This window comes from Macaca thibetana, chromosome 5 (genome assembly GCF_024542745.1).
Source record: "Macaca thibetana thibetana isolate TM-01 chromosome 5, ASM2454274v1, whole genome shotgun sequence".
NCBI lineage: Eukaryota > Metazoa > Chordata > Mammalia > Primates > Cercopithecidae > Macaca > Macaca thibetana.
Window position 1 is genome coordinate 38,708,094 of NC_065582.1, and position 27,038 is coordinate 38,735,131.

Consider the following 27,038-nt stretch of genomic DNA (forward strand, 5'->3'; position numbering starts at 1 on the left):
AGGCGGGCACATCACAAGGTCAGGAGATTGAGACCATCATAGCTAACACGGTGAAACCCCGTCTGTGCTAAAAAATACAAAAAAGTAGCTGGGCGTGGTGGCAGGCGCCTATAATCCCAGCTACTCGGGAGGCTCAGGAAGGAGAATGATGTGAACCCAGGAGGTGGAGCTTGCAGTGAGCCATTGCACTCCAGCTAGTCTTCTGTTTTTGAATGGTCTTGGATCCCTGATCACAAAAGTTTTCCTATGAGAAACTAAGGGAAAATAGTTCAAGTAAAATCAATAAAGAAAAGCCATCCAGCCGAGATCATGGCATTGCACACCAGCCTGGGCAACAAGAGTGAAACTCCGTCTCTAAAAAAAAAAAGGAAAGCCATCCAGATACTTAAAATGAGAAATTTGCAATACCCCTTACAGTGTTTTTCAGTAGATAGGTATGTTAACCACCTTTGAGTTGGTCTCTGGGAAGGAAACTGGATTAAATCCATCAAATAAGCCAAACCATTTTTTAAAAATAAAATATGGCCAGGTGTGGTGGCTCACGCCTGTAATTCCAGCACTTTGGGAGGCTGAGGCAGGTGGATCACGAGGTCAGGAGATTGAGACCATCCTGGCTAACATGATGAAACCTTGTCTCTATTAAAAATACAATAAATTAGTCGGGTCTGGTGGCGGGTGCCTGTAGTCCTAGCTTCTTGGGAGGCTGAGGCAGGAGAATCACTTGAACCCGGGAGGCAGAGGTTGCAGTGAGCCGAGATCATGCCACTGCATCCAGCCTGGCAACAGAGCAAGACTCTGTCTCAAAAAACAAAAACAAAAACAAAAACAAAAAAACATTATTTTTGGAACCTTTTTCAAATGAGCCCTTCTAAAAGTAGAATACTATGCCAACCCCTCTTCCGAGGTGTAGCAGATTAGAGCTTGATTATGGATTATACTATTATCTTACTAAATGATATCCAGCCTCAATGCATCAAGAGGAAAACCACCATTTATGTAATAACTGGTCCCATGACCTCTTTTTCTACCCTGGGGAGGGAGCCCCTACCATTTGGGACCCATATCTATGTCTAAACCAGCCTTTAGTAGAAAATAAGGCATTTGTTTCTTGGCTAAGGAACATTAATAGGGAATATCACTCATTCCTTTATTCAACAAATGGAACACCTGGGCAATGAGGATCTGACAGTGAATCAGTGCCCCACCACCACCAAAAACACTGTCCTCATGGAATTTTTCTCATAGACACAAGTAAACAAAACTGGAAAAAAATCACGAGTGTCAGAGGGCAGCACCAGATTCTACAGAGGAGACATTATTAGAACAGACTTCAATTCCTCATTCAGGTTGCTTAAAAATAAACAACAAACAGCAGAGACTTCAAGGAGGTGAAATAAACACTATGGCCACGTAAAGGAGAATATTTCAAGCACAGGAAAGAGCAAAGGGAATAGGAGCACGAGACAAGTCAGACGCAAGATCACATGGATCTTTGAATGAATCATCTAAAACAGATTTTCAGGGCCTGGTATAGTGGCTCACACCTGTAATCGGGAAGATCACTTGAGGCCAGGAGGTCCAGACCAGCCTTGGAGCCTTGGGAATATATCAAGACCCCATTTCCGCAAGAAATATTTTGAAATTAGCCAGCCATGGTGGCATACACCTGTAGCTCCAGCTACTCAGGAGGCTAAGGCAGGAGGATCGCTTGAGCCCAGGAATGCAAAGCTGCAGTGAGCTATGATTGTATCACTGCATTCCATTCTGGGCAACAGAGTGAGATCCTGCCTATAAAAAATAAAAGACTTCTACAAAAGAGGACATAGACAAGGTAGGCAGTTAACAATCCAAGTAGTAATGGTGGTTAGTTTCAAATAGCGAAAGGTGGTAATAACTGATTAGACTCCAGATATATATGGTTTGAATCAACTGAATGGTCAAGGATGACCACAGAGGATTTTGGCTTAAGCAACCAAAAGGGTGGGTACAATTGAGATGATACCATTTTAGAACATTGTATGTTAAATGCCTGTCTGACATCCCAGTGGGGATATCAAGTTGGCACTTAGACAAACCTTGATCTCCCAAAGAAAGGTACAGGCTAGAAATATAAAAATCTCCATTAATTTAAAACCAAGAACTTAGGGAGAGTATAGTAGAAACGTCTAAGGACCAAGCCCTAGGGCCTTTTTTTTTTTTGAGACAGAGTCTCACACTGTCACCCCTGCTGGAGTGCAATGGCCCAATCTCAGGTCACTGCAACCTCTGCTTCCCAGGTTCACGCGATTCTCCTGCCTCAGTATCCCGAGTAGCTGGGATTACAAGTGCCCACCACCATACCCGGCTAATTTTGTATATTCAGTAGAGACAGGGTTTCACTGTGTTGCCAACCTGGTCTCTTAACTCCTGACCTCGTGATCTGCCCACCTCGGCCTCCCAAAGTGCTGGGATTACAGGCGTGAGCCACTGCACCCGACCAGCCCTACGGCCTTATAAAACTGACTAAAAGTCTAAAAAATGGAACTAGCAAAGGAGTAGCCAATGATGTAGGAGGAAAAGCTTGAGTCGAGGATCCGGAAGACAGTTAAAATCAGGAAGAAATCAACTGTCAAGAATCACTAATAGGATGAAGTGACAAGCAAAAGTCACTAACAGAGGTCAAAAGACCTCGAGTAAAAGAATGGACCACTGGACTTAGCAACAAAATCACTGCTAATCTTAACAATGAAATTTCTTGGAGTGGTGTTGGAGGGAAAACCTAACTGCAACAAATCCAAGAAAAATAAAAACTAAAAAATGTGGCTGGGCACCATGGCTCACACCTATACTCCCAGCACTTTGGGAGGCTCAGGCAGGAGGATCCCTTGAGGCCAGGAATTTGAGACCAGTCTGGACATAACAGCCAAGACCCTACAAAGAACTTAAAAACTAGCAGGGTGGGCCTGGTGCAGTGGTTCACACCTGTAACCTCAGCAATTTGGGAGGCCAAGGCGGGAGGATCACTTGAGGCCAGGAATTCAAGACGAGCCTGGCCAACATGGCGAAACCCCGTCTCCACTAAAAAATGCAAAAAATAGCCCAGCATGGTGGTGGGTGCCTATAATCCTAGCTACTGGGGAAGCTGAGACACAAGCATCGCTCGAACCTGGGAGATGGAGGTTGCAGTGAGCCAAAATCGCACCACTGCACTCCAGCCTGGGTGACAGAGTGAGGCTGTCTTTAAAAGTGGTGGCACAGGCCTGTCCCAACTACTCAGGAGGCCTGAGAGGGAGGGCTGCTTAAGCCCAGGAGTTTGGGGTTACAGTGAGCTATGATCACACCACTCTACTCCATCCTGGGTGAGAGGAAGATCACGTCTCTCAAACGTAATTTTTAAACAGTCTCACTTTGTAGCCCAGGCTGGAGTGCAGTGGTGTGTTCTCAGCTCACTGCAACCATCACCTTCCAGGTTCAAGTGATTTTCATGCCTCAGTCTCCCAAAAAGCTGAGATTACAGGCGACCACCACCACACGTAGCTTTTTTTTTTTTTTTTTTAAGAGATGGTGTCTCGGCCGGGTGCGGAGGCTCACACCTGTAATCCCAGCACTTTGGGAGGCCGAGACGGGCGGATCACGAGGTCAGGAGATGGAGACCACGGTGTAACCCCGTCTCTACTAAAAATACAAAAAATTAGCCGGGCACGGTGGCGGGCGCCTGTAGTCCCAGCTACTCGGGAGGCTGAGGCAGGAGAATGGCGGGAAGCGGAGCTTGCAGTGAGCCGAGATCGCACCACTGCACTCCAGCCTGGGCGACAGAGCGAGACTCTGCCTCAAGAAAAAAAAAAAAAAAAAGAGATGGTGTCTCACCATGTTGGCCAGGCTGGTCTTGAACTTCTGACCTCAAGCAATCCACCCACCTCAGCCTCCCAAAGTGCTGGGATTATTGGCATGAGCTACCACACTTGACCTCAAATATATAATTCTTTCTGTTAAAAAAATATGGTAGATATATAAAACATTCCTTTGAGCTTTGCTATCAAGAGGCTGAGTAAGGTGCTCTGGGATTTGTATTACTAGTATTTGTGTGGTGATGGAAGGCACAGCAAGGAATTGATAAAGTTGTGAACTGCTGGAGCCATGAGGCCAATTAGGCAAAAACAAAAAGGCTGTCTTATGTCTTAGCACAATCCATCCAGTGGTATGACAGAAGGTAGTATGATTTAACACATGCATAGGTGGCAAAGTATAGGTAACAGAAATTTGTGAGGTTCTTTTCTCATCTGCTTTACAAGTTTTTTAGTGATTATACAAAGCAAGGTTATCAGCTAAGCAAGAAGTGAGAAAACTGAAGCCTTGAGAAGAGGTAGAAACTGAATGAATGAATGAATGACTGCAGGTGGACAGCACTAAATGCCCACTTGGTAACAGCTTCTCCGCCCCATTTCAGCTTCACAGTAAAAGTGCATAGTAGTAATATCCAATTTGTCTGGGTCAGAAAAGTTTACCAGCTGTCAAATTTACTATCTAATCCACCAAGCTGTCAGATCATTTTTAAAAAAACAATGTTCAGAAGCAAACCATCACAAATAGCACTTTTTATTTGACACTAATTGAAGTCTGAACTTTAAACAGATTCTTGGACTGGTGGTTCATATCCATCAGCTCGTTCAACTTTAGCACCTGTCTCGTCCCCAGTGGCTTTTCCAGAACTACTGCCTTCACCATGAAGCTCCATGAGCTTTCCCACTAAAAGGCAAAAAAAAAAAAAAAACCTGTTAGTGTATCTTGAAACAATGGTCATCAGTACTATGCAAGCATGACAGGAAGAAAAAGAAGGCCATGATATAGCCCCAAACTCCTCCTCCACCCAAAAACAATGTATTTGGCCCTACAGGAATCATGTGATTTCTCACTTACATTCAAACTTGGGCTTCTTCAGCATTTTTACTTTTCTAACGAAGACATCATGGAGAGGATAAATAGATTGGCAAGCCTTTTCTATGTCTTTTCCAATGCTGTCTGGAATCCTGCAAACCAGTAACAGTAAATTTTTTTTCTTAAAGTCCTAGTTATGAGATATAAGGGGATAAGTCATTTCCTTTAAATGTAGAGAAGCCTTGGAATAAACTTACACATGTAACACCTACCTCATTTAACCTGCATAAATCCTCCTGTAAGCTAAGCTATTATTTTCCTTTCACATGTAAAGGATAGATGATCTATCTGAATTACACTTAGTAGAGTCTTCTGAGTCCAAGTCTTATGCTTTTTCCATTACACCCTCTTAGCTAACTGTATATTGCATGGGAACATCAGAAAAATGTAAGTTATCACTGGCCATCATCTGGGACCGAAACTTTTTTCATCACTTATTCCCATGTGTTATTAATCATGAAAGGTTTTGTCTGTTCAGTATATTTTCTCTGTGTGTGTGTATATATATACGTATGTTTATTATTTTTTGGAACAGGGTCTTCCTATATTGCCCAGGCTGGCCTCAAACAATCCTACCGCCTCAGCCTCCTAAGTAGCCAGGACTCCAGGCACATCCCACTGCACCCAGCTTATTCAGTCTATTTTCCAAGTAGGGGAAAAACATTTCCTGTCCTTCAACTCCATCTACTGTGAGACAGCTTCATTCATTCAAAAAAAAAAAAAAAAAACTATTACCATTTACGGAGTACTAGCAGATCAACTGAAGTCAGGAGTTCAAGACCGGCCTGGCCAACATAGTGAAACCCCATCTCTACTAAAAATCAAAAAAAAAAAATTAGCTGGGCATGGTGGCAGTCCCCTGTATTCCCAGCTACTCAGGAGGCTGAGGCTCGAGAACTGCTTGAACCCAGGAAGCAGTGGTTGCCATGAGCCAAGGAGGATCGCACCACTGCACTCCAACCTGGGCAACAGAGCAAGACTCTGACTCAAATAATAATATTTACTGAGTACTTACTCTTTCACGTAAAGGGATATAGCTAGAAGGATTCACAGACAGGATTTCAACAGACCTTTACCTTGTCTCATATGCTTTCCCTTATCTGAGGAATAATCAATACTCAAGGTTCTGTTGTGTGAGGAAGCAAAGAAACACTTACAATTTATTGACCACTTCTTTCAAGTCATTTGTCTGCACCTCTCGGGTCATGATTTCCATCATCTTCTTCCGGATTTGGCGGACCTGTTGGTGCTGAGCATAAGAGGTCTTCCGTATCTGATTGTTGCGTTTTTTAGTAAAACCAACACAGAACAGACGAAGCAAGTAACCATCGGTAGTCTTGACATCAACATGAGCTTCAATCATTGTCTGGAGAAAAAAGATACTGTCAGGTTTAACAGGTTTTACGTTATCCATTTATCCCTGAAGTTCTAATTTTAAAAAGCTGGATTGTCACATTCATTATTAAATATAAAGTATCCTCATATAAATAACATCTCTTAAGTTTACAGAATTAACTTCCTTGAACCTACCAACAGTTACCCCCAAATTCTTACCCAATTAAATGACCAGGTCCTCTCAACTGCCCTCCCTCCTCCTTTCTACCCTCTATCACTACTACTATGACGGCACCCAAACCCGCATCCACTGCATATACATACACCCCTTTAAACAGCTCATCCCCCTTCAAGTATATAACTACGCCAGAGGAAAACAGATTCTGAGAGGATCCATGGTATTTTATGATATGAACTTCTACAGTGATATGTCATTTTTCAAAAAACTGTGTTGTGAATGGGTGACTGCTATAATAACTCTAAATGTACACCTTGGAAGATGTCTTTTATGTTCCAAACTAAAGCCATGTTGATGATTAAATACCCAATTTCAGAGCTAAAATATAATTAAAAACCCCTAATTAGTGGTCATATTACTGCCTACATTGAAAAAACAAAAACCATCTTGGGTAGTGATGAAAACTGATTTACCTTGTTTGCGTTTTGTAAATTTTATACCTTAGTATTAAAACGAAAAACAAAAAAAACTCATCAAATACAATTTACAGATAAGGGACCTTAAAATATTTCCAGAAATGTAAACCATGAAGCCTTAGAGGAATGTCAGGATAAATGTAACGGTATAATCAGTATGTATCATTTGGGACCGAAACATTTTGTCATCATTCATTCCCACATACAAAATATTCAAACTATGCCAGGTGCAGTGGCTCACACCTGTAATCCCAGCACTTTTGAGAGGCTGAGGCGGGCGGATCACTTTAAGTCAGGAGTTCAAGACCAGCCTGGCCAATATGGTGAAACCCTATCTCTACTAAAAATACAAAAATTAGCTGGGCATGGTGGCGGGTGCCTGTAATCCCAGCTACTCAGGAGGCTGAGGCACGAGAATCGCTTGAACCCAGGAGGAGGAGGTTGCAGTGAGTAGAGATGGTGCCGCTGCACTCCAGCCTGGAGCCTCAATCTCCCAAAAACAAAAAACTCCCACAAAATATTCCAACTGGATAGTTAGCCAAAAATATCTGAAATATTTTCATTTCATCCTCACAATTCAATAAAATGATACTCTCACCTGCACTTCACAAATAAAGAAACTGAGGCTTAGAAAACAAGTTACTTTCCAAAGAGAACACAATAGGGAAATGGAGCCAAGATTTTAACCTCACACCAGAGGCTCTACCACAATTATGCTCTATTGCCACAGTTAATCAACACTCACTCAATTCTGAGGTCAAAAAATATCCAGAAGACAGGCAAAACCGTCCACCTGCACCTAAACATTCCTCAAAAAACCACTGATCTATGCAGCAAGAAAATCTGACTTTGATTATACACCACTATTAAATCTTAGATTTAAATATTAAGTAAAGTATCATGGTGTGGCAACCCCAGAGTTAGCACTCAATAACGGCAAGAAAACAAAATTTTAAATGAACTTTGTGGACATTTCACTGGTCTCAGTCAATCAATCAATCAATCAATAAATAAAATGAACTTGCTCCTTCCTGTCATATCAAACCATGCTATCCTTGGTCAAACACCCGTAGCACAACACACTCTAAGGAACTCTGGGTCTCACCTGCCACTTTTTGACCATGGAACACATTTTGTCACGGGTAAGATCCATGCCATGGAAGTTAGTCAGGCAGTTTTTGCCCTGAACATCTTCAGTAATCAGCTTGAATTTTCTAAATGCAACTTCATCATTCTGCAAATCAGCAAGACTCACTTCAAACACACGACCCTTGAGACCATCAGATGCAATTTCTACAAAAGAAAAAACAAGTATCTTAACATTTAGGAACCATATAAGCAAAAGTCAAGCCTGTAAACTGAGGGTAGAAATTAAGTTAATGGTAAATTGTAAAGACCTTAACCTTTGTGGTCAAATCCAGACACCAGTGACTTATCGACAGTACTTATTAGAAGCTCAGAACTACCTATGGCACATTTTCTTAATTCAAAAAGCACCATCTTGCTTCTCCAAGTGCTGTACTAAAAACAAGCACCACAGGAGCCAAGGCTGCAACCGAGAGCTGACATTCCCTGAAAGTCTCCCACCACAGGACCAACAACAGACCAAGATGCCTGCTACAATATACAAGCGCCAACTTAAGGAAAATACAAACCAAAAATAAGCTACTTACTGGTTCCTTGGGTCCTGGTGACGAGCGTCTTTCCAATATTTCTTATATTGAACATAGCAGGTGCTTTCACATCATACCAATCTTTCTTAGAAAATGGATCAACCCTGGATTTTAAGAAAATGCTTAAGTTCCATTGCAGATCATTCTTACTGTGTTTATTCTGTGCTTTCTTCACTCTAGTATCACTGTTAATGTTATTTCCCATCAATATTTTAAAAAGCTAACCGGCAATTTGATACTAAAGTGTATCACACAGTGAGGTGAGGGGCACAAACATAAACCTAGCTCTTCCCACTCTATGTTTCACTGCATGCATCAGACTTCGAAAGGTTATGTCCACTTCCCACCCTCATCGGTCCTTCCACTACACAGACACGAGGAACATCCATCGGTCCTTCCACTACACAGGTACGAGTAACATGCAATCTCATTAACTTTGCTGGTACGTAATGGCATGTACTGGTAACTAAGACCCTGCATGGCCTCAAAGCTTAGTAGGAGCTCGCAGATTCCAGCGGGACCAAGCAAAGGCAGGATTGACAGGTCCTGAATGGATAGGAGGATGCTTTCCTCAACTCCTGCTGTCGCAGTGCCATCAAACACCCGTGGAATTGAGGCAGCACGTGAGCCCACAAAACAAACATTCCAGCCGAGTCGCGGCGGCAAGCCGGCTCAAACGCGAAGTGCGCAAGGACCAGAAGGCCTGGGAAAGGCAGCCGACCTGCCGCTACTCAACACCCAGACCCGCCAGGCCGCGTTCCTGGGTGCACCAACCCGCCAGAGCCCGCACAATCCGACTGGAATCCTCGCCATCCGGCCTACGCCGCGATCTAGGACCAGCCTGCCGATTCCAGCAGACATCCAAAAAGCAGGACGCCACGACAGTCGCCACTTACACTTTCTTCTTGGCTCCCTTTTTGCCGCCTTTCGTAAGGCGCTTGTTCTTGCCAACCGCCATGGTGCTGATCAGAGAGCCGAAAAGGCGGAAATGGAAGTCGCGCGAGAACTTAGGCGTACGGGGCGGGGCGCGCCGTCTACGTGACCTTTGCGCTCTCATTCTTCCGGCCTCAAGAATTCCGCGACAGTAGAGAGCGCCACTCCTGCTACTGTCGTTGCGACAGCGCCTTCGTGTGTGGGGAGGTCGCGCGGCATGCCGCGGCACTGGAAGCTGCGCTGTGTAGACCAAGGCGTTGGTGGCCTGACGTGCAGGCGTCTGGTTACCTGTGGTTTCTGTGGCTGTGACGTCTGGAAGTAAGTTTCTGTAAAACGAGATAAAACGAGACGCCCACTCAACATCGTTCAAAGCTGAACTCACGGTCTAACCCCCAAACCGGCTTCTTCTCGAGAGTCAGTCAGCGGATCTGATTCAAATGTCGGTTTCAACAGGGCTTTGCTTGAGACCGACCTCTCCACGCTTGTTTCCTGATGCGTAAAATGGGGGTGATAAAACGGTCGGCTTCATGAGGTTTCGCAGGGTTAAATGAGTATCACTCCAGAGATGCTAGCAACGTTCTGCTTGTTCATGTGGGTGCTGGTTCATCTCAGGTGTTGTTGCTTTGTGTTGTTGCTTTGTGAACATTCACTGAGCTCTACGCTTATTTGTGTCCTTTTCTATATGTCTGTTATATATTGATTAAAAGGTTTGTTAAAAGTGGAGTGAGACCGAACTCGGTGGCTCACACCTGTAATCCCAGCACTTTGAGAGGCTGAGGCAGGGGAATCAGTTGAAGCCAGGAATTGGAGACTAGCCTGGACCACACAGCCAGACCCCGTCTCTACAAGAAAATTATAAAATTAGCAGGGCGTTGGCTGGGCGCGGTGACTCACGCATGTAATCCAAGCACTTTGGGAGGCTGAGGTGGGCGGATCGCCTGAGTTCAGGAGTTCGAGACCAGCCTGGCCAACATGGTGAAACCCCATCTCTACCAAAAATACAAAAAATTAGCCGGGCGTGGTGGTGGGTGCCTGTAATCCCAGCTACTCGGGAGGCTGAGGCACGAGAATCTGAGCTCGGGAGGCGGAGGTTTCAGTGAGCCGAGATCACGCCATTGCCTGGGCAACAAGAGTGAAAGTCCGTCAAAAAAAAAAAAAAAAAAGTGAAATCTCCAAATTTTTCCATTTTTGCAATTAATCCGACCTCTCCCTTCCCCATTTTTTTTAACTGTAAGGGTTAACAGAGCACATCTTGGCAAGATGTGGCTGACTAGCTCAAGTGTGCAGCCCTCGGAAAGCGTCTGGCCCATACAGGCTTGGTACTCAGCCAGTGGTGTGTTGAGTTCCTTTCTCTAACTTCCTGTCTGGCAGAAAACCCTGTGACCAAGCCAAAAACCAACCCTCACTTACAAGGCCCGCTGCAAGCTTTTAAACTTACAATCCCTTCCAGTCCTGCTGGCCTCCATCACCTACCTCCCACTACGCCCACCCCTAAGACAACCCTCCTAAACCTCTAGTAGGGTCCTGAAATCTTTCAGTAATTCCATAAATCTCCGTGGCCTCGAGGATAAATTCAAAGTCTTAGTTTCATAATAGTATGAATGTACTTAACACTACTGAACTGTACACTTGAAAAAGGTTAAGGTAGCCTTGCCAGGTTCCTTGGACCTGCAGTTCCAGGTATTCAGAAGGCTGAGGTAGGAGGATCACCTGAGGCTAGGAGTTGGACTCCAGCCTGGGCAACATAGTGAGACCCCATCTCTTTTTTAAAAAGATGGTTAAGATGGTAAATTTGGCCAGGTGTGGTGGCTCACACCTGTAATCCCAGCGCTTTAAGAGGCCAAGGCGGGAGGTTTGCTTGAGCTCAGGAGTTTGATACCAGCCTGGGCAACATTACAAGAGCTCATCACAACTAAAAATCAAAAAAAATTAGCCCGGCATGATGGCTTATGCCTGTAGTCCCAGCTACTCGGAAGGCTGAGGTAGGAGGATCCCAGCACTTTGGGAGGCCGAAGCAGATGGATCACTTGAGGCCAGGAGTTCGAGACCAGCCTGGACAACATGGTGAAACTCCATCTCTACTAAAAATGCAAAAATTAGCTGGTGGTGCACACCTGTAGTCCCAGCTACTCGGGAGGCTGAGGCACGAGAATTGCTTGAACCTGGGAGGTGGAGGCTGCAGTGAGCCGAAATCACGCCACTGCACTCCAGTCTGGGCTGGACAGAGTGAAACTCCATCTCCAAAAAAAAAAAAAAGTGTGTGTGTATAGATAGATAGATAGATAGATAGATAGATTAGATAGATAGATTAGATAGATAGATAGATAGATAGATAGATAGATAGATAGATAGATAGATAGATAGATAAAATGGGCCTCCAGTCTGCTTACTGCAGCATAAAAACCAAACTTACCTTCTTGCTGGTCTGATTCCTCTTTCTTCCTAAAAGTGAAAGCCACAGGGAGAGGCCTTAATGAAGTCAGCTGCATCTGATTTATTTTAGCAGCACCAACACCTAAGAGATTTGTCAGAGGTCTGTATTTCAATCCTCAACTCTGTTTTGTAGTAAACGCTTTAAAAAATTTCTAATTAATATTTTCCTGACCCTGTTACATTAAATGGTGCAATAAGCAGTTTTAATGTAAGTGTGTTGAATACAATTTAGGGGGTGTGAAATCAGTTTATTGGGTCTCAACCATCATTTAATATTTTCAGATGGAATAAAATGGAACAGGCCAGGCACGGTGGTTCACACGTCCACGTCTAGGGAGGCTGAAACGGGTGAATCTTTTGAGCTCAGGAGTTGGAGACCAGCCTGGACAACATGGCAAAACCCTGTCTCTACAAAAAATACAAAAATTAGTCAGGTGTGGTGGTGACTTGTGGTCCCAGCTACTTAGGAAGCTAGGTGGGAGGATTGCCTGAGCCCAGGAGGTTGAGGCAGCAGTGAGCCATAATGGCACCACTACCTGAGACCCTGTCTCTGAAAAAAAAAGAAGAAAATGGAACAGAAAAATGTCAGAATACATCAAACCTAGTAAGCTGTCAATGTTGTTTCATTGGCTGGGCATGGTGGCTCACACCTGTAATCCCAACACTTTGGGAGGCCGAGACGGGTGGGTCACCTGAGGTCAGGAGTTGGAGACCAGCCTGGCCAACGTGGTGAGACCCCGTCTCTACTAAAAATACAAAAATGATCCAGGCATGGTGATGGACGCCTGTAATCCCAGCTACTTGGGAGGCTGAGGCAGGAGAATCACTGGAACCTGGGAGGCGGAGGTTACAGTGAACCGAGATTGCGCCACTGCACTCCAGCCTGGGTGACAGAGCGAGATTCCATCTAAAATTAAAAAAAAAAAAAAGTACAGTATTATAATCTTATGGGATACTGGTATTGACTGGAAGTCATTATGTGGCACATAACTGTAGTAGACATTCAGTAACTTTAACTTTTCTTTTCTCTGTTCCCTAAAATAAATAATCCGATTTATTATCTAGCTTTCTCTCCCTGCCCACTGACATTTATATCAGCATCTCCCTGTCCTCAGCCCTGTGATAACTTTACGTTGAGTGTTGCTCTTGTTGGAGTCATCTCCCATCCCTGCCTCCCCCGCAGAGTTTGTTGTGATTACCAGGTGGGAAGAAAGAACTCGTTCCAGGATATAAAGCAAGAGAATTGAGAACAAAAGCTGAGATTAAATCTGTACATGGTGATATTCGTGTCATTATAAAAGTCCAGAGGTGCAACCAGACTGGATTGCTTCTTCATACCATTGCTGTTCCTAAGAGCAGCACACGTCCAGGGCAGGGGCACTCCTTTTTGTTCACTATCCACACTGCCATTGTTGCTGTTTTAACGTGGGAATTGAAACCAGTGCACTCCTGTGTGGGTGACAGAGAGACTCTGTCTCAGAAAAAAAAATAAATAAATAAAAAACACTTTGCTCATATTCTAAAAGCACAAGTGCTGGAACTTTCCTTCTGGTCAGCAACATTTCACAAAGTAAAAATCTAGGGCTAGAATCTAGAATCTTGTACAGTAACTATTTGGTATCATGTAGGTCTAGGTTCAATCCCACCTTATCACATAGTAGTTTTTTTTGTTGTCATTTTTGTTTTTAAACGTTTACTTTAGGTTCAGGGGTACATGGGCAGGTTTGTTATATAGGTAAACCCATGTCATGGGGGTTTGTTGTGATTATTTTATCACCCAGGTACTAAGCCTAGTACCCACTAGTTATTTTTTCTGATCCTCTCCTTCCTTCTACCCTCCATTCTCAAGCAGGCCTCAGTGTCTGTGTTCTCCTCTTTGTGCCCATGTGTTCTCATTATTTAGCTCCCACTTATACACTTTATAAGTGAGAACGTGGTATTTGGTTTTCTGTTCCTGTATTAGTTTGCTTTGGATAATGGCCTCAAGCTCAATTCATGTTCCTGCAAAAGACATTTTCTTGTTCTTTTTGTATGGCTGCATAGTAGTCCATGGTGTGTATATACTACATTTTCCTTATCCAGTCTGCCATTGATGGGCATTTAGGTTGATTCCATGTCTTTGCTATTATCACATAGCAGTTTGACTTCAGAAAAATTTTTAATCTTTCTGAACTTGTTTTCTCATTGCCATATTAGTTCAGGTCAAGGCTGCCATGTTGGACAACTCCAGGAGAGCCACTCACATAGATTGCACAGGGAATTACACAACAACTTGGTTCAGAAGCTGTAACAGAGACTTAAATAACAGTGGCATCAACAAAGTAGAAGTTGGCCGGGTACGGTTGCTCACGCCTGTTATCCCAGCACTTTGGGAGGCCGAGGCAGGCAGATCATGAGGTCAGGAATTTGAGACCAGCCTGGCCAACGTGATGAAACCCCATCTCTACTGAAAATACAAAAATTGCCTGGGCGTGGTGGTGGGCACCTGTAGTCCCAGCTACTCGGGAGGCTGAGGCAAGAGAATCTTTTGAACCTGGGAGGTGGAGGTTGCAGTGAGCCGAGATCATGCCATTGCACACCAGCCTGGGTGACAGGGCGAGACTCTGGCTCAGAAAAAAAAAAAAACAAGGTAGAAGTTATTTCTCACTTATGTGACAGTCCAAGTGGATGCTGCCCGGGGCTGATGTGTAGGCACCATAGTGTTAGTTACCTAGGTGACAGTGATTTCATCAGTCTTATTACTCTGCTATTCATGCTGTGCTCTCATCCATGTGGTCTGGAATGAAAAGTCAACATTTAGGCTGGGTGTGGAGTGGCCCATACCTGCAATTCTAGCACTTTGGGAGGCCAAAGCAGGAGGATCGCCTGAGCCCCAGAGTTCAAGGCTGGAGGGAGCTGTGATATTACCACTGCACTCCAGCCTGGTTGACTTGTCTCTAAAAAAATAGAAAGAAAAGTCGACATTTAGTTCAACAGGGAGAGGGAGAAGCAAAGAGGAGGGCACATTCCTTTCCTTACACAATACCATCCACAAGTTATACACATCCATTCTGCTCATGTCACTTCCCTGTGTCCCTAGCTATGAGACAGGCTGATAAACGTAATCATAGAACTTAGCAGAAGAACCATGTGCCCACCAAAAATTCTGTTACTTTCTGAGAAGGGAAGAACCGATATTTAGGAACAATTATTATCTGTCTCCCTTACTTATAAGGTTTTTGTGAAAATTAAATGCATAGTAAAATATCTGGCACAAAGTAGATGCTCAAAAAAAGTTGCTTCCTTTCATTTTTTTCCCCATTCTTCTTACCCTTACCCTTTTACCAAAAAAGGCAACTTATTTCCAGTAGTTGCTGATTAACCATCCATTTACAACAGATCAATAACAATTGTATGGAGTGAATTTTTTTCTTTTTCTTTTTCTTTTATTTTATTGAGACAGTGTCTCACTCTGTTGCCCAGGCTGGAGTGCAGTGCCACAGTCTTGGCTTACTACAACCTCTGCCTACTGCAACCTCCGCCGCCCGGGTTTAAGTGGTTCTCATGCCTCAGGCTCCCAAGTATCTGAGACTACAGGCATGCGCCACCATGCCCAGATAAGTTTTTTGTATTTTTAGTAGAGACGGAGTTTTGCCATGTTGGCCAGGCTGGTCTTGAACTCCTGACCTCAGGTGATCTGCCCACTTCAGCCTCCCAAAGTGCTGGGATTACAGGTGTGAGCCACCGCGCCTGGGCTGTACATCTTACATGTATTGATTGATGTCCTGTGTCCCCCTAAAATGTATAAAACCAAGCTGTAGCCTGACTGCGTTGGGCACAGGTTCTCAGGATCTCCAGGGCTGTGTCATGGCCCATGGTCACTCATATTTGGCTCAGAATAAATCTCTTTAAATATTTTGCAGAGTTTGACTCTTTTTATTGATATGCAGAAATTAAAGGCTTGGAAAATAGAACAAGCAGTAAGAACCTTGAATGTGCTGATTTCGATCAGAAGCTTGGGCTATAAAAACTGAGTAAGATACATTCCAGCACTTTGGGAGGCTGAGGCGGGTGAATCACGAGGTCAGGAGATCAAGACCAGCTTGACCAACATGGTAAAACCCCGTCTCTACTAAAAATACAAAAATGAGCTGGGTGTGGTGGCGCGTGCCTGTAATCCCAGCTACTCGGGAGGCTGAGGCACGAGAATCGCTTGAACCCAGGAGGCAGAGGTTGCAGTGAGCTAAGATCACGCCACTGTACTCCAGCCTGGTTACAGAGCAAGACCCTGTCTGAAAACACACACACACACACACACACACACACACACACACGCAAACTGAGTAAGATAATGGAAATGGTAATGAGCAAATATATGTGAGCAGTCCAGAAGACCCCAACATAGTCCGGGGCCAAATGACTGTGAGAGTCACTTTGAATCTGTCATTTATCTTCCCCTAGATTAAAGGGAAGAATGGATTTTGTTTCTGGAGGGAATTCAGTCTCGTCCTGGAGTGGAAATATTTTTGACTAAGGACAGAATAGCGGCCCAAAGGGTCAGAAGTAGAGAAAGGTACTTTTGACAAGATGAGTTGGAGAAGGATAATTTTAAAGAAAATGAATTTATTCACTCACTCATTTATGTATTCATTCATTAGTGCTAGGTACTGTGATGTGGATGTGAGAGAGATCAGGCTCTATCCTCAGGGATCTTGTGGTCTGGAATCTAAGGATATTGAATAATGTGTGTCTGTTTACGTACACACTCCCATATCCAGTGATACCTTCACGTGGTTTACTAAAACAGCAATGTTCTGTACACACTACCATGAAGTCCATGTCAAGTCAAATTACAAAGCTTTCTTTTTTTTTTTTTTTTGAGATGGAGTTTCACTCTTGTTGCCCAGGCTGGAGTGCAATGGCATGATCTCGGCTTTCAGTAACTTCTGCCTCCTGAGTTCAAGCGATTCTCCTGCCTCAGCCTCCCGAGTAGCTGGGATTACAGGCGTGAGCCACCATGCCCGGCTAATTTTGTGTTTTTAGTAGAGACAGCGGTTTCTGCATGTTAGGCTGGTCTCGAACTCCTGACCTCAGGTGATCCAAAGTGCTGGGATAACAGGCATGAGCCACAGTGCCTGGCAAATTACAAAGCTTTCAAAAGATTCACTCATTTGGTTTAAACTTTTATTTTGTTTTACTTTTTTTGAGACAGAGTCTTGGTCTGTCACCCAGGCTGGAGTGCAGTGGTGGCATCATGGCTCACTGCAGCCTCGACCTTCTGGGCTCACAGGTGATCCTCACAGTAACCTCTTCCTCCCAGGTTCAAGAGATCCTCCTTCCTCAGGCTCCTGGGTAGCTGGGACTACAGGCATGCACCACCATAAGCCTGGCTAATTTTTTGTATTGTTTTGTAGAGACCAGGTTTCACCATGTTGCCCAGGCTGCTAAATTTTGATCAGAATAAATATCCATACATATGCTTCCTACCCTCTGTTCCTAAAATCTGTATTGGAAATAGGAAGTTCATCTTAAATAGCATGGAGATCCTCTTTGCTTCCTTTCCTATGCAAATGGCATTCATTGTATATATGCAATGGTATTCACTGTAATAAGATTTTCACTGGCTGGAAGTGGGGCTCACACCTGTAATCCCAGCAGTTTGGGAGGCCAAGGTGGGTAGATGACTTGAGGTCAGGAGTTTGAGACCAGCCTCACCAACACAGTGAAAACCTGAGTCTACTGAAAAAAATAATATATATATATACAAAAATTATCCGGGTGTGGTGGCGAGCGCCTATAGTCCCAGCTATTCAGGAGGTTGAGGCATGAGAATTCCTTGAACCTGGGAGGTAGAGGTTGCAGTGAGCGGAGATCACATCACTGCACACCAGCCTGGGCAATAGACAAAGACTCCATCTCAACAACAAAAAATTTTTGTTTGTAATCCGATATTTATTTATTCAATAGCTGAATAATACTATTGTATTATTGTATAATACTATTGTATTATTCAGCTATTGAATAAATAAATATCTAATTTATAAGTGCATAATGACCCTTATCCTCTCAGTATGACCTTTATTTTGAGATATTATCAAAAGCTCCAAGACTATGTAATTTGTAATTAATTGACATGACTTCAATTCCAGCTTCCTCATCAAATAGTTTTATAATCACAGACAAGTCACTCAATCCCTCTGTGTTTTAAGTCCCTGTAAAATGGAGGTAATAATGGCTGTCCTACCCACCTCAAAGGATTATCGGCATTCTCTCAGTAAAATAAAAAATACATAGAATGGTGATTTTTTTTTCAGTTGTTTTTATTTTTATTTATTTACTTTTTGAGACAGAGTTTTACTCTGCTGCTTAGGCTGGAGTGCAGTGGCGCAGTCTCGGCTCACTGTAACCTCTGCCTCTGGGCTCAGGTGATTCTCCTACCTCAGCTTCCTCAGTAGCTGGGACTACAGGTGCATGCCACCACGCCCAGCAATTTTTTTTTTTTTAGATGGAGTCTCGCTCTGTCGCCAGGCTAGAGTGCAGTGGCATGATCTCAGCTCACTGCAACCTCCGACTCCCTGGTTCAAGGGGTTCTCCTGCCTCAGCCTCCTGAGTAGCTGGGATTACAGGCACATGCCACCACACCCAGCTAATTTTTTGTATTTTTAGTAGAGACGAGATTTCCCCATGTTGGCCAGGATGGTCTCCATCTCCTGACCTCGTGACCCACCCACCTTGGCCTCCCAAAGTGCTGGGATTACAGGCGTGAGCTATCGCACCCAGCCTTTTTGTATTTTTATTAGAGACAGGGTTTTACCATGATGGCCAGGCTGGTCTCTCCTAACTTCTGACCTCAGGTGATCTGCTTGCCTTGGCCCCCCAAAGGGCTGGTATTATAGGCGTGAGCCACTGCACCTGGCCTTTTCAGTGATTTTTTTTATTTTTTTATTTTTATTTTTATTTATTTTTTATTTTTTTATTTTTTGAGACGGAGTCCTCGCTCTGTCGCCCAGGCTGGAGGGCAGTGGCGCGATCTGGGCTCACTGCAAGCTCCGCCTCCTGGGTTCACGCCATTCTCCTGCCTCAGCCTCCTGAGTAGCTGGGACTACAGGCGCCCACCACCTCGCCCGGCTAGTTTTTTGCATTTTTTTTAGTAGAGACGGGGTTTCACTGTGTTAGCTAGGATGGTCTCGATCTCCTGACCTCGTGATCCGCCCGTCTTGGCCTCCCAAAGTGCTGGGATTACAGGCTTGAGCCACCGCGCCCGGCCCTTCAGTGATTTTTTAAAAAAATTGCTATCATTGCAGGCTTTGAGCATACACCAGCATCCAGGGTGGTATATCAACTAATTTTTCTGAATACCTTGAAAAATGATCTCATACCGAATTTGTCTTTTTCTTGAAAATACCATACCTCATTTTTCTATTCCTATTCCTGCTTGTGCATTTTTCCTTCCCAATAATTGCTAAAATGAGTAGTTTAAGTAATTTAAGCCTCTGGTAGTTACAAATAAAATAATGAGAAAACAGGTAGAAGCTTTCGTTATAATATAGTGTGATAGGAAAATAGAATAAATCTTGGGACCCCAAAATCACTAAGTCAAAGCTGGGAACTACTTAAAAACCAGACTTTCATTCTTTTTATTTTCATTTTTAAAAATTTTTGAGAGTCTTGCTCTGTCACCCAGGCTGGAGTACAGTGGTGCAATCTCTGCTCACTGCAACATCCGCCTCCTGGGTTCAAGGGATCCTCCTGCCTCAGCCTCCCAAGTAGGTGGGACTATAGGCACACGCCACCACACCTAGTTAGTTTTTGTATTTTTAGTAGGACAAGATTTCTCCGTGTTGGCCAGGCTGGTCTTGAACTCCTGACCTCAGGTGATCCACCCGCCTCAGCCTCCTGTGTTAGGATTACAGGCCTGAGCCACCCCACCCAGCACCTGCCTTTCATTCTATTCCTTACAAATATGTATAGCTACTCAAATTAAAAAGCTACATACCAGGCCGGGCGCGGTGGCTCAAGCCTGTAATCCCAGCACTTTGGGAGGCCGAGACGGGTGGATCACAAGGTCAGGAGATCGAGACCATCCTGGCTAACACGGTGAAACCCCGTCTCTACTAAAAATACAAAAAACTAGCCGGGCGAGGTGGCGGGCGCCTGTAGTCCCAGCTACTCGGGAGGCTGAGGCAGGAGAATGGTCTAAACCCGGGAGGCAGAGCTTGCAGTGAGCTGAGATCTGGCCACTGCCCACCAGCCTGGGCGACAGAGCGAGACTCCGTCTCAAAAAAAAAAAAAAAAAAAGAAAAAGAAAAAGCTACATACCACCCTCACAAGGAATATCCTTGTGGACAAAGGACAGACAGAACTCAAAGTCATCCCCTTGCTCACTGAGATAAATGCATATCTGATTGCCTTCTTCGGAAAGGCTAATCAGAAACTCAAGAGTGCAACCATTTGTCTCTTAACACCTATGACCTGGAAGCCTCCTCCCCGCTTCGAGTTGTCCCACCTTTCCAGACAGAATCAATGGCCGTCTTACACATATTGATTGGTCTCTCATGTCTCCCTAAAATGCATGAAAGCAAGCTGTGCCCCAACCACCTTGGGCACATGTTGTTAGGACTTCCTGAGACTGTCAAGGGCGCATGTCCTTAACTTGGACAAAATAAACTTCCTAAATTGACTGAGACCTGTCTCACATATTTAGGGTTCACAATGGCAATGGGAAAGAAAACTGTGGAAATCCTGACCTACTAGTATAACCGCCCAATGGGTTTCACCTTGACCACTGCCTAGACAGAGCTGATTCAAGACAGGAGAACTGCAATAGAGAAAGAGTAATTCACACAGAGCCGACTGTGTGAGAGACCGGGTTTTATTATTACTCAAATCAGTGTCAGACCGGGGTTTTATTATTACTCAAATCAGTGTCCCCGAGCATTTGAGCGTTCAGGAAGCAGAGTCTTTAAGGACAACTTGGTGGGTAGGGGGAATCCAGTGAGCTGGGAGTTCTGATTGGTCAGAGATGAAATCATAGGGAGTCGAAGCTGTTTTCTGTCTGAGTGTGTTCCTGGGTGGAGGCCACAAGATCAGATGAGCCAGTTTATCCATCTGGGTAGTGCCAGCTGATCCATAAAGTGCAGCGTCTTCAAAGTATCTCAAGCACTGATTTTAGGAGCAGTTTAGGGAGGGTCAGAATCTTGTAGTCTCCGGCTGCATGAATCCTAAACCATAATTTCTAATCTTGTGGTTAATGTTAGTCCTACAAAGGCAATCCAGGCAAGAAGGAGAAGTGCTTTGGGAAAGGGCTGTTACTGTCTTTGTTTGTTGTTGTTGTTGTTGTTTTTAAGTCTTGCTTTGTTGCCCAGGCTGGAGTGCAGTGGCGTGATCTCAGCTTACCGCAACCTCTGACTCCCTGGTTCAAGCGATTCTGCTACCTCAACCTCCTGAGTAGCTGGGATTACAGGCGCACGTCACCATTCCCAGCTATTTTTTATTTTTAGTGGAGACGAGGTTTTACCATGTTGGCCAGGACGGTCTGGATCTACTGACCTCATAATCTACCCACCTCAGCCTCCCAAAGTGCTGGGATTACAGGGGTGAGCCTCCATGCCCGGCATCTGTCTTTGTTTTAAACTATAAACTACAAACCAAGTTTCTTCCAAAGTTAGTTCAACCTAAGCTCAGGAATGAACAAGGACAACTTGGAGGTTAGAAGCAAGATGGAGTCAGTTAAGTTAGATCTCTTTCACTGTCTCAGTCATAATTTTGCAAAGGTGGTTTCAGTAGTAGAATTATTTACATGATCTCATTTAATCTCTTTTAGTCCTCAGGACACTGCTGCAGGGTAGGATTATTAAATGAGGAAAGAAGACTCAATGGTTTAGTGACTTGGCTGGAATCACACAGTTAAAAGTGTGGAGCTAGAATTCAAACCCAAATTTGACCTCAAAGATTAACTTTTTTTTTTTTTTTTTTTTTTTTTTTTTGAGATGGAGTCTCACTCTGTTGCCCAGGCTGGAGTGCAATGGTGTGATCATGGCTCGCTGCAACCTCCTCCTGGGTTCAAGTGATTCTCCTGACTCAGTCTCTTGAGTAGCTGGGATTACAGGCACCCACCACCATGCTCAGCTAATTTTTGTATTTTTGGTAAAGACCAGTGTTTTCCATGTTTGCCAGGATGGTCTTGAACTCCTGACCTCAGGTGATGTGCCTGCCTTGGCCTCCCGAAGTGCTGGGATTACAGGAGTGAGCCACCGTGCCTGGCCAAAGATTAACCTTTTCTTTTTTTTTTTTTTTTTTTTTTGAGATGGAGTCTTGCTCTGTTGCCCAGGCTGGAGTGCAGTGGCACGATCTCAGTTCACTGCAAGCTGTGCCTCCCAGGTTCATGCCATTTTCCTGCCTCAGCCTCCCGAGTAGCTGGGACTATAGGTGCCCACCACCACACCCAGCTAATTTTTTTTTGCATTTTTAGCTAATTTGTACTTTTGTGAAAATACAAAAATTAGCCAGGCATGGTGGTGCATACCTGTAATTCCAGCTACTCAGGACTCTGAGGCAGGAGAACCCCCTGAACCCCTGGGGGCGGAGGTTGCAGTGAGCCGAGATAGCGCCATTGCACCCCAGCATGGAAGACAGTGAAACTCCGTCTCAAAGATTAAAACAAAAAACAAAAAAAAAACTGGCCAGCCTCGGTGGTGTGCACCTGTAGCCCTGCTACTTGGGAGGCTGAGGTGGGAGGATAGCTTGAGCCGGGGAGTTTGAGGCTGCAGTGAGCCATGATCACACAACTGCACTGCAGCCTGGGTGACTTGGTGAGCTTGTCTCAAAAAAGTAAAATAAAATAAATAATTGGGACTGAACACAGTAGCACATGCCTGTAATCCCAGCACTTTGGGAGGCCGAGACGGGCGGATCACGAGGTCAGCAGATCGAGACCAGCCTGGCTAACACAGTGAAACCCTATCTCTACCAAAAAAATACAAAAAAAAAAACTAGCCGGGCGAGGTGGCGGGCGCCTGTAGTCTCAGCTACTCGGGAGGCTGAGGCAGGAGAATGGCGTAGACCCGGGAGGCGGAGCTTGCAGTGAGCTGAGATCCGGCCACTGCACTCCAGCCTGGGCCACAGAGTGAGACTCCATCTCAAAAAAAAAAAAAAAAAAAGGAAATGATTCTATTTACAATAGCATAAAAAAGAATAAGAAACTTAGGAATAAGTTTAATAAATGAAGTGCAAAATATATAGATAAACAGAAATAAACCCATGTGTATGTGATCAACTGATTTTTTTTTTTTTTTTTTTTTGAGATGGAGTCTCCCTCTGTCACCCAGGCTAGAGTGCAGTGGCACAATATCAGCTTACTGCAACCTCTGCCTCCCAGGTTCAAGCAATTCTCCTGCCTCAGCCTCCTGAGTAGCTGGGATTACAGGTGTGTGCCACCATGCCCGGCTAATTTTTTGTGTTTTAGTAGAAATGGGGTTTCACCATGTTGGTCAGACTGGTCTCGAACTCCTGACCTCATGATCCACCCGCCTCGACTTCCCAAAGCGCTGGGATTACAGGCGTGAGCTACTGCACCCGGCCAACTGATTTTTGACAAAGGTGCCACGACAATCTAATGAGAAAGACTAGCCTTTTCAGCAAATGGTGCTGGGACAAATTGATAGCCACCTGCAGAAGAATGCTCTTTTTTCCCAGCCTGGCCAACATGGCAAAACCTCGTCTCTACCAAAAAAAATACAAAAATTAGCTGGGTGTGGTGGCAGGCACCTGTAGTACCAGCTGCCTGAGGCAGGAGAATCACTTGAACCAGGGAGGTGGAGGTTGCAGTGAGCCAAGATTGCACCACTGCACTCCAGCCTGGGTGACAGAGGGAGACTCCATTTCCAAAAAAATAAAAAAATGAAAAGAAAAAAGTGGCAATAGATTCTTAGACGTGATGCTAAAAGCACACACAACAAAAGAGGAAAAAATAGGTAAATTAGACTTCTTCAAAATTAAAAGCTTTTCTGCTTCAAATTATACTATGGGCAAAGGGAAAAGACAACCCACGGGATGGGAGAAAATATTTGCAATCATGTATCTGATAAGGGACTTATCTCTAGAATACATAAAAAAAACTCTTATCAACTCAATAATAAAAGACAGAAAATCGAATTTTAAAATGGGCAAAGTCTCTGAGTAGACATTTCTCCAAACAAGATATACAAATGGGGCTGGGCATGGTGGCTCATGCCTGTAATCCACTAATTTGGGAGGCCAAGGTAGCAGTATCACTAAGTCCCAGGAGTTAGGTACCAGCAGGGCAACATAGGGAGACCCTGTCTCTATGAAAAATACAAAAATTAGCCAGGTACGATGGCTCGTGCCTGTAGTACCAGCTACTTGGGGGAGGCTGAGGTGGGAGAATCGCTTGAGCCTGGGAGGTTGAGGCTGCAGTGAGCCACGATCATGCCACTGCACTGCAGCCTGGGTGACAGAGCCAGACCCTGTATCAAAAAAATGAAAACAAAAAAAGGGATATAATTGATGAATATGCAGAGATAAAACTGATCCCTGATAGTCTTCAGGGAAATGCAAATCACATTTCACCCATTTTACATTTTATCCACTAGAATGGCTATAACAAAAAAGTCAGATAATAAATGCTGGTGAGAATATGGAGAAATCAGAACACTTATACACTGCTATTGGGAATGTAAAATGGTGCAGCCACTTTGTTTATTTTAGTTAATTTATTTTTGTTATAGAGGCGGGGTTTCACCATATTGGCAAGGCTGGTCTAAAACTCCTGACCTTAAGTGATCCACCCGCCTCAGCCCATGGTGCAGCCACTTTACAAAACAGACTGATGGTTTCCCAAAATGTTAAACATAAAATTTCCATATGACCTAGCAATTCCACTCCTGGATATATGTATCCTAAAGAATTGAAAATAAGGCGAGGTACAGTGGCTCATGCCTGTAATCCCAGCACATTGGGAGGCCAAGGCAGGGGATCGCTTGAGCCCAGGAGTTCAAGACCAGCCTGGGCAACATGGTGAAATCGTGTCTCTACAAAAAGAACAAAAATTAGCTGGGCATGTTAGCACATGCCTATAGTCCCAGCTACTCGGGAGGTTGAGGTGAAAGGATCACTGAGTCAGGGGAAGTCAAGGCTACAGTGAGCCATGATAGTGCCACCGCACTCCAGCCTGGGCAACACAGTGAGTGAGAGCCTGTCTCAAAGAAAAAAAAGAAAAAGGAAAGGAAAAAAAGAAAATAAGTATTCATACAAAAACTTGTTCACAAATATTCATAGCAGCACTATTTGAAATAGGCAAAAGATGGAAATAACTGAAATGTCCGTCTTAGTATGACAGAGTTTTGTTCTTGTTGCCCAGGCTGGAGTGCAATGGCGCTATCTTGGCTCACTGCAACGTCCGCCTCCTGGGTTCAAGCTATTCTGCCTCAGCCTCCCAAGTAGCTGGGACTACAGGTACGTGCCACCATGCCCAGCTAATTTTGTATTTTTAGTAGAGACGGGGCTTCTCCATGTTGGTCAGGCTGGTCTGAAACTTCTGACCTCAAGTGATCCGCCTGCCTCGGCCTCCCAAAGTGCTGGGATTACAAGCATGAGCCACCACGCCTGGCCAGATCGATCGATCGATCTATCTATCTATCTATCTATTTATCTATCTATCTATCTATCTATCTATCTATCTTATCTATCTATTTTTTTTTAGGAGACACAGTCTTGCTCTGTCACCCAGGCTGGAGTGCGGTGGCATGATCTCGGCTCACTGCAACCTCCACCTCCCAGATTCAAGCAATTCTCCTGCCTCAGCCTCCCAAGTAGCTGGGACTACAGGTGTGCGCCACCATGCCTGGCTAATTTTTGTGTTTTTAGTAGAGATGGGGTTTCACCATGCTAGCCAGGCTGGTCTCAAACTCCTGACCTCAGGCAATCGGCCTGCCTTGGCCTCCTAAAGTGCTGGGATTATAGGTGTGAGCCACAGAACCTGGCAGGTCCTTGTATTTTATTGTTTCTTTCACTTTAGAATTTGTACACTCAGAGTTTGTGAAAAAATAAACTCCCTTACAAAAGTATTTTTGGTGCTTTGATTCAGAAATTTTGCACTGTTTAATAGTTCATAGCTCTGTCAACACTTTAGCTTGGCCTTTGGCTTGGCCTGCCCAAGTAAAGACACAAATTCGCTAGTGAGTTTAGGTGCCTGGAAATAGTGATCTCTGGTAGGACTCAAACTTCTTTAACTTCTTGACTTCCTTCCAGAGTGAAAGGTAGGCATGCCAACGGATGGACACTGTGACTTCACCTGAAAGATACCATTTGTAATCTGTCAATGAACAACTACTCATCACCCCTTAATTTCTTGGTTCTGTAGTCTTTTTCTTATTATCTATATATTTTTGAGATGGAGTCTTACTCTATCACCCAGGCTGGAGTGCAATGGCATGATCTCGGCTCACTGCAACATCCGCCTCCCAGGCTCAATAGATTCTCCTGCCTCAGCCTCCCGAGTAGCTGGGATTACAGGCATCTACCACCACGCCTGGCTAACTTTTGTATTTTTAGTGGAGATGGGATTTCATCCTTTTGGTAGGCTGGTCTCGAACTCCTGACCTCAGGTGATCCACCCTCCTTGGCCTCCCAAAGTGCTGGGACTATAGGCTTGAGCCACTGTGCCGGGCTGGTCCTGTTTGCAGTCTTTATTATAAATTCAAATGTCATAATTTAACTACAACTTTAAAAGATTAACTTTGAAAATTTAACAATGTAAAATTTTTTTTTTTTTTTTTTTTTTTTTTTTTGAGACGGAGTCTTGCTCTGTCACCCGAGCTGGAGTGCAGTGGCCAGATCTCAGCTCACTGCAAGCTCCGCCTCCCGGGTTTATGCCATTCTCCTGCCTCAGCCTCCCGAGTAGCTGGGACTACAGGCGCCCGCCACCTCGCCCGGCTAGTTTTTTGTATTTTTTAGTAGAGACGGGGTTTTACCGTGTTAGCCAGGATGGTCTCGATCTCCTGACCTCGTGATCCGCCCGTCTCGGCCTCCCAAAGTGCTGGGATTACAGGCTTGAGCCACCGCACCCGGCCACAATGTAAAATTTTTTTACAAATTTAA

The 27,038-nt window shown here is 44.4% G+C and overlaps 1 protein-coding gene and 2 non-coding genes across 8 annotated transcripts in view; all 3 read right to left on the reverse strand.

Annotated features, from left to right (window-relative positions):
• Positions 1-4,559: 4,559 nt before the first annotated feature.
• The window catches only part of RPS3A (ribosomal protein S3A), a 1,130,248-nt gene continuing 1,107,769 nt past the window's right edge, over positions 4,560-27,038 (reverse strand). For 5 of the 6 annotated variants that reach the window (XM_050791186.1, XM_050791183.1, XM_050791188.1 and 2 more), the window contains exons 2-7: positions 9,473-9,544; positions 8,577-8,680; positions 8,009-8,196; positions 6,072-6,280; positions 4,897-5,006; positions 4,560-4,725 (exon numbers count right to left, since the gene is read on the reverse strand). In XM_050791186.1, the coding sequence (XP_050647143.1) occupies positions 4,604-4,725; positions 4,897-5,006; positions 6,072-6,280; positions 8,009-8,196; positions 8,577-8,680; positions 9,473-9,534 (795 nt within the window). In that variant the 5' untranslated portion in view covers positions 9,535-9,544 and the 3' untranslated portion in view covers positions 4,560-4,603. Of the gene's footprint in view, positions 4,726-4,896; positions 5,007-6,071; positions 6,281-8,008; positions 8,197-8,576; positions 8,681-9,472; positions 9,613-27,038 lie in introns of those variants that run through there. The other variant, XM_050791182.1, reaches the window with a different exon arrangement.
• Positions 5,288-5,353, reverse strand: LOC126955846 (small nucleolar RNA SNORD73). The gene has a single exon (XR_007726133.1). It is a non-coding gene; the product is annotated as a small nucleolar RNA SNORD73 (small nucleolar RNA).
• Positions 7,029-7,100, reverse strand: LOC126955845 (small nucleolar RNA SNORD73). The gene has a single exon (XR_007726132.1). It is a non-coding gene; the product is annotated as a small nucleolar RNA SNORD73 (small nucleolar RNA).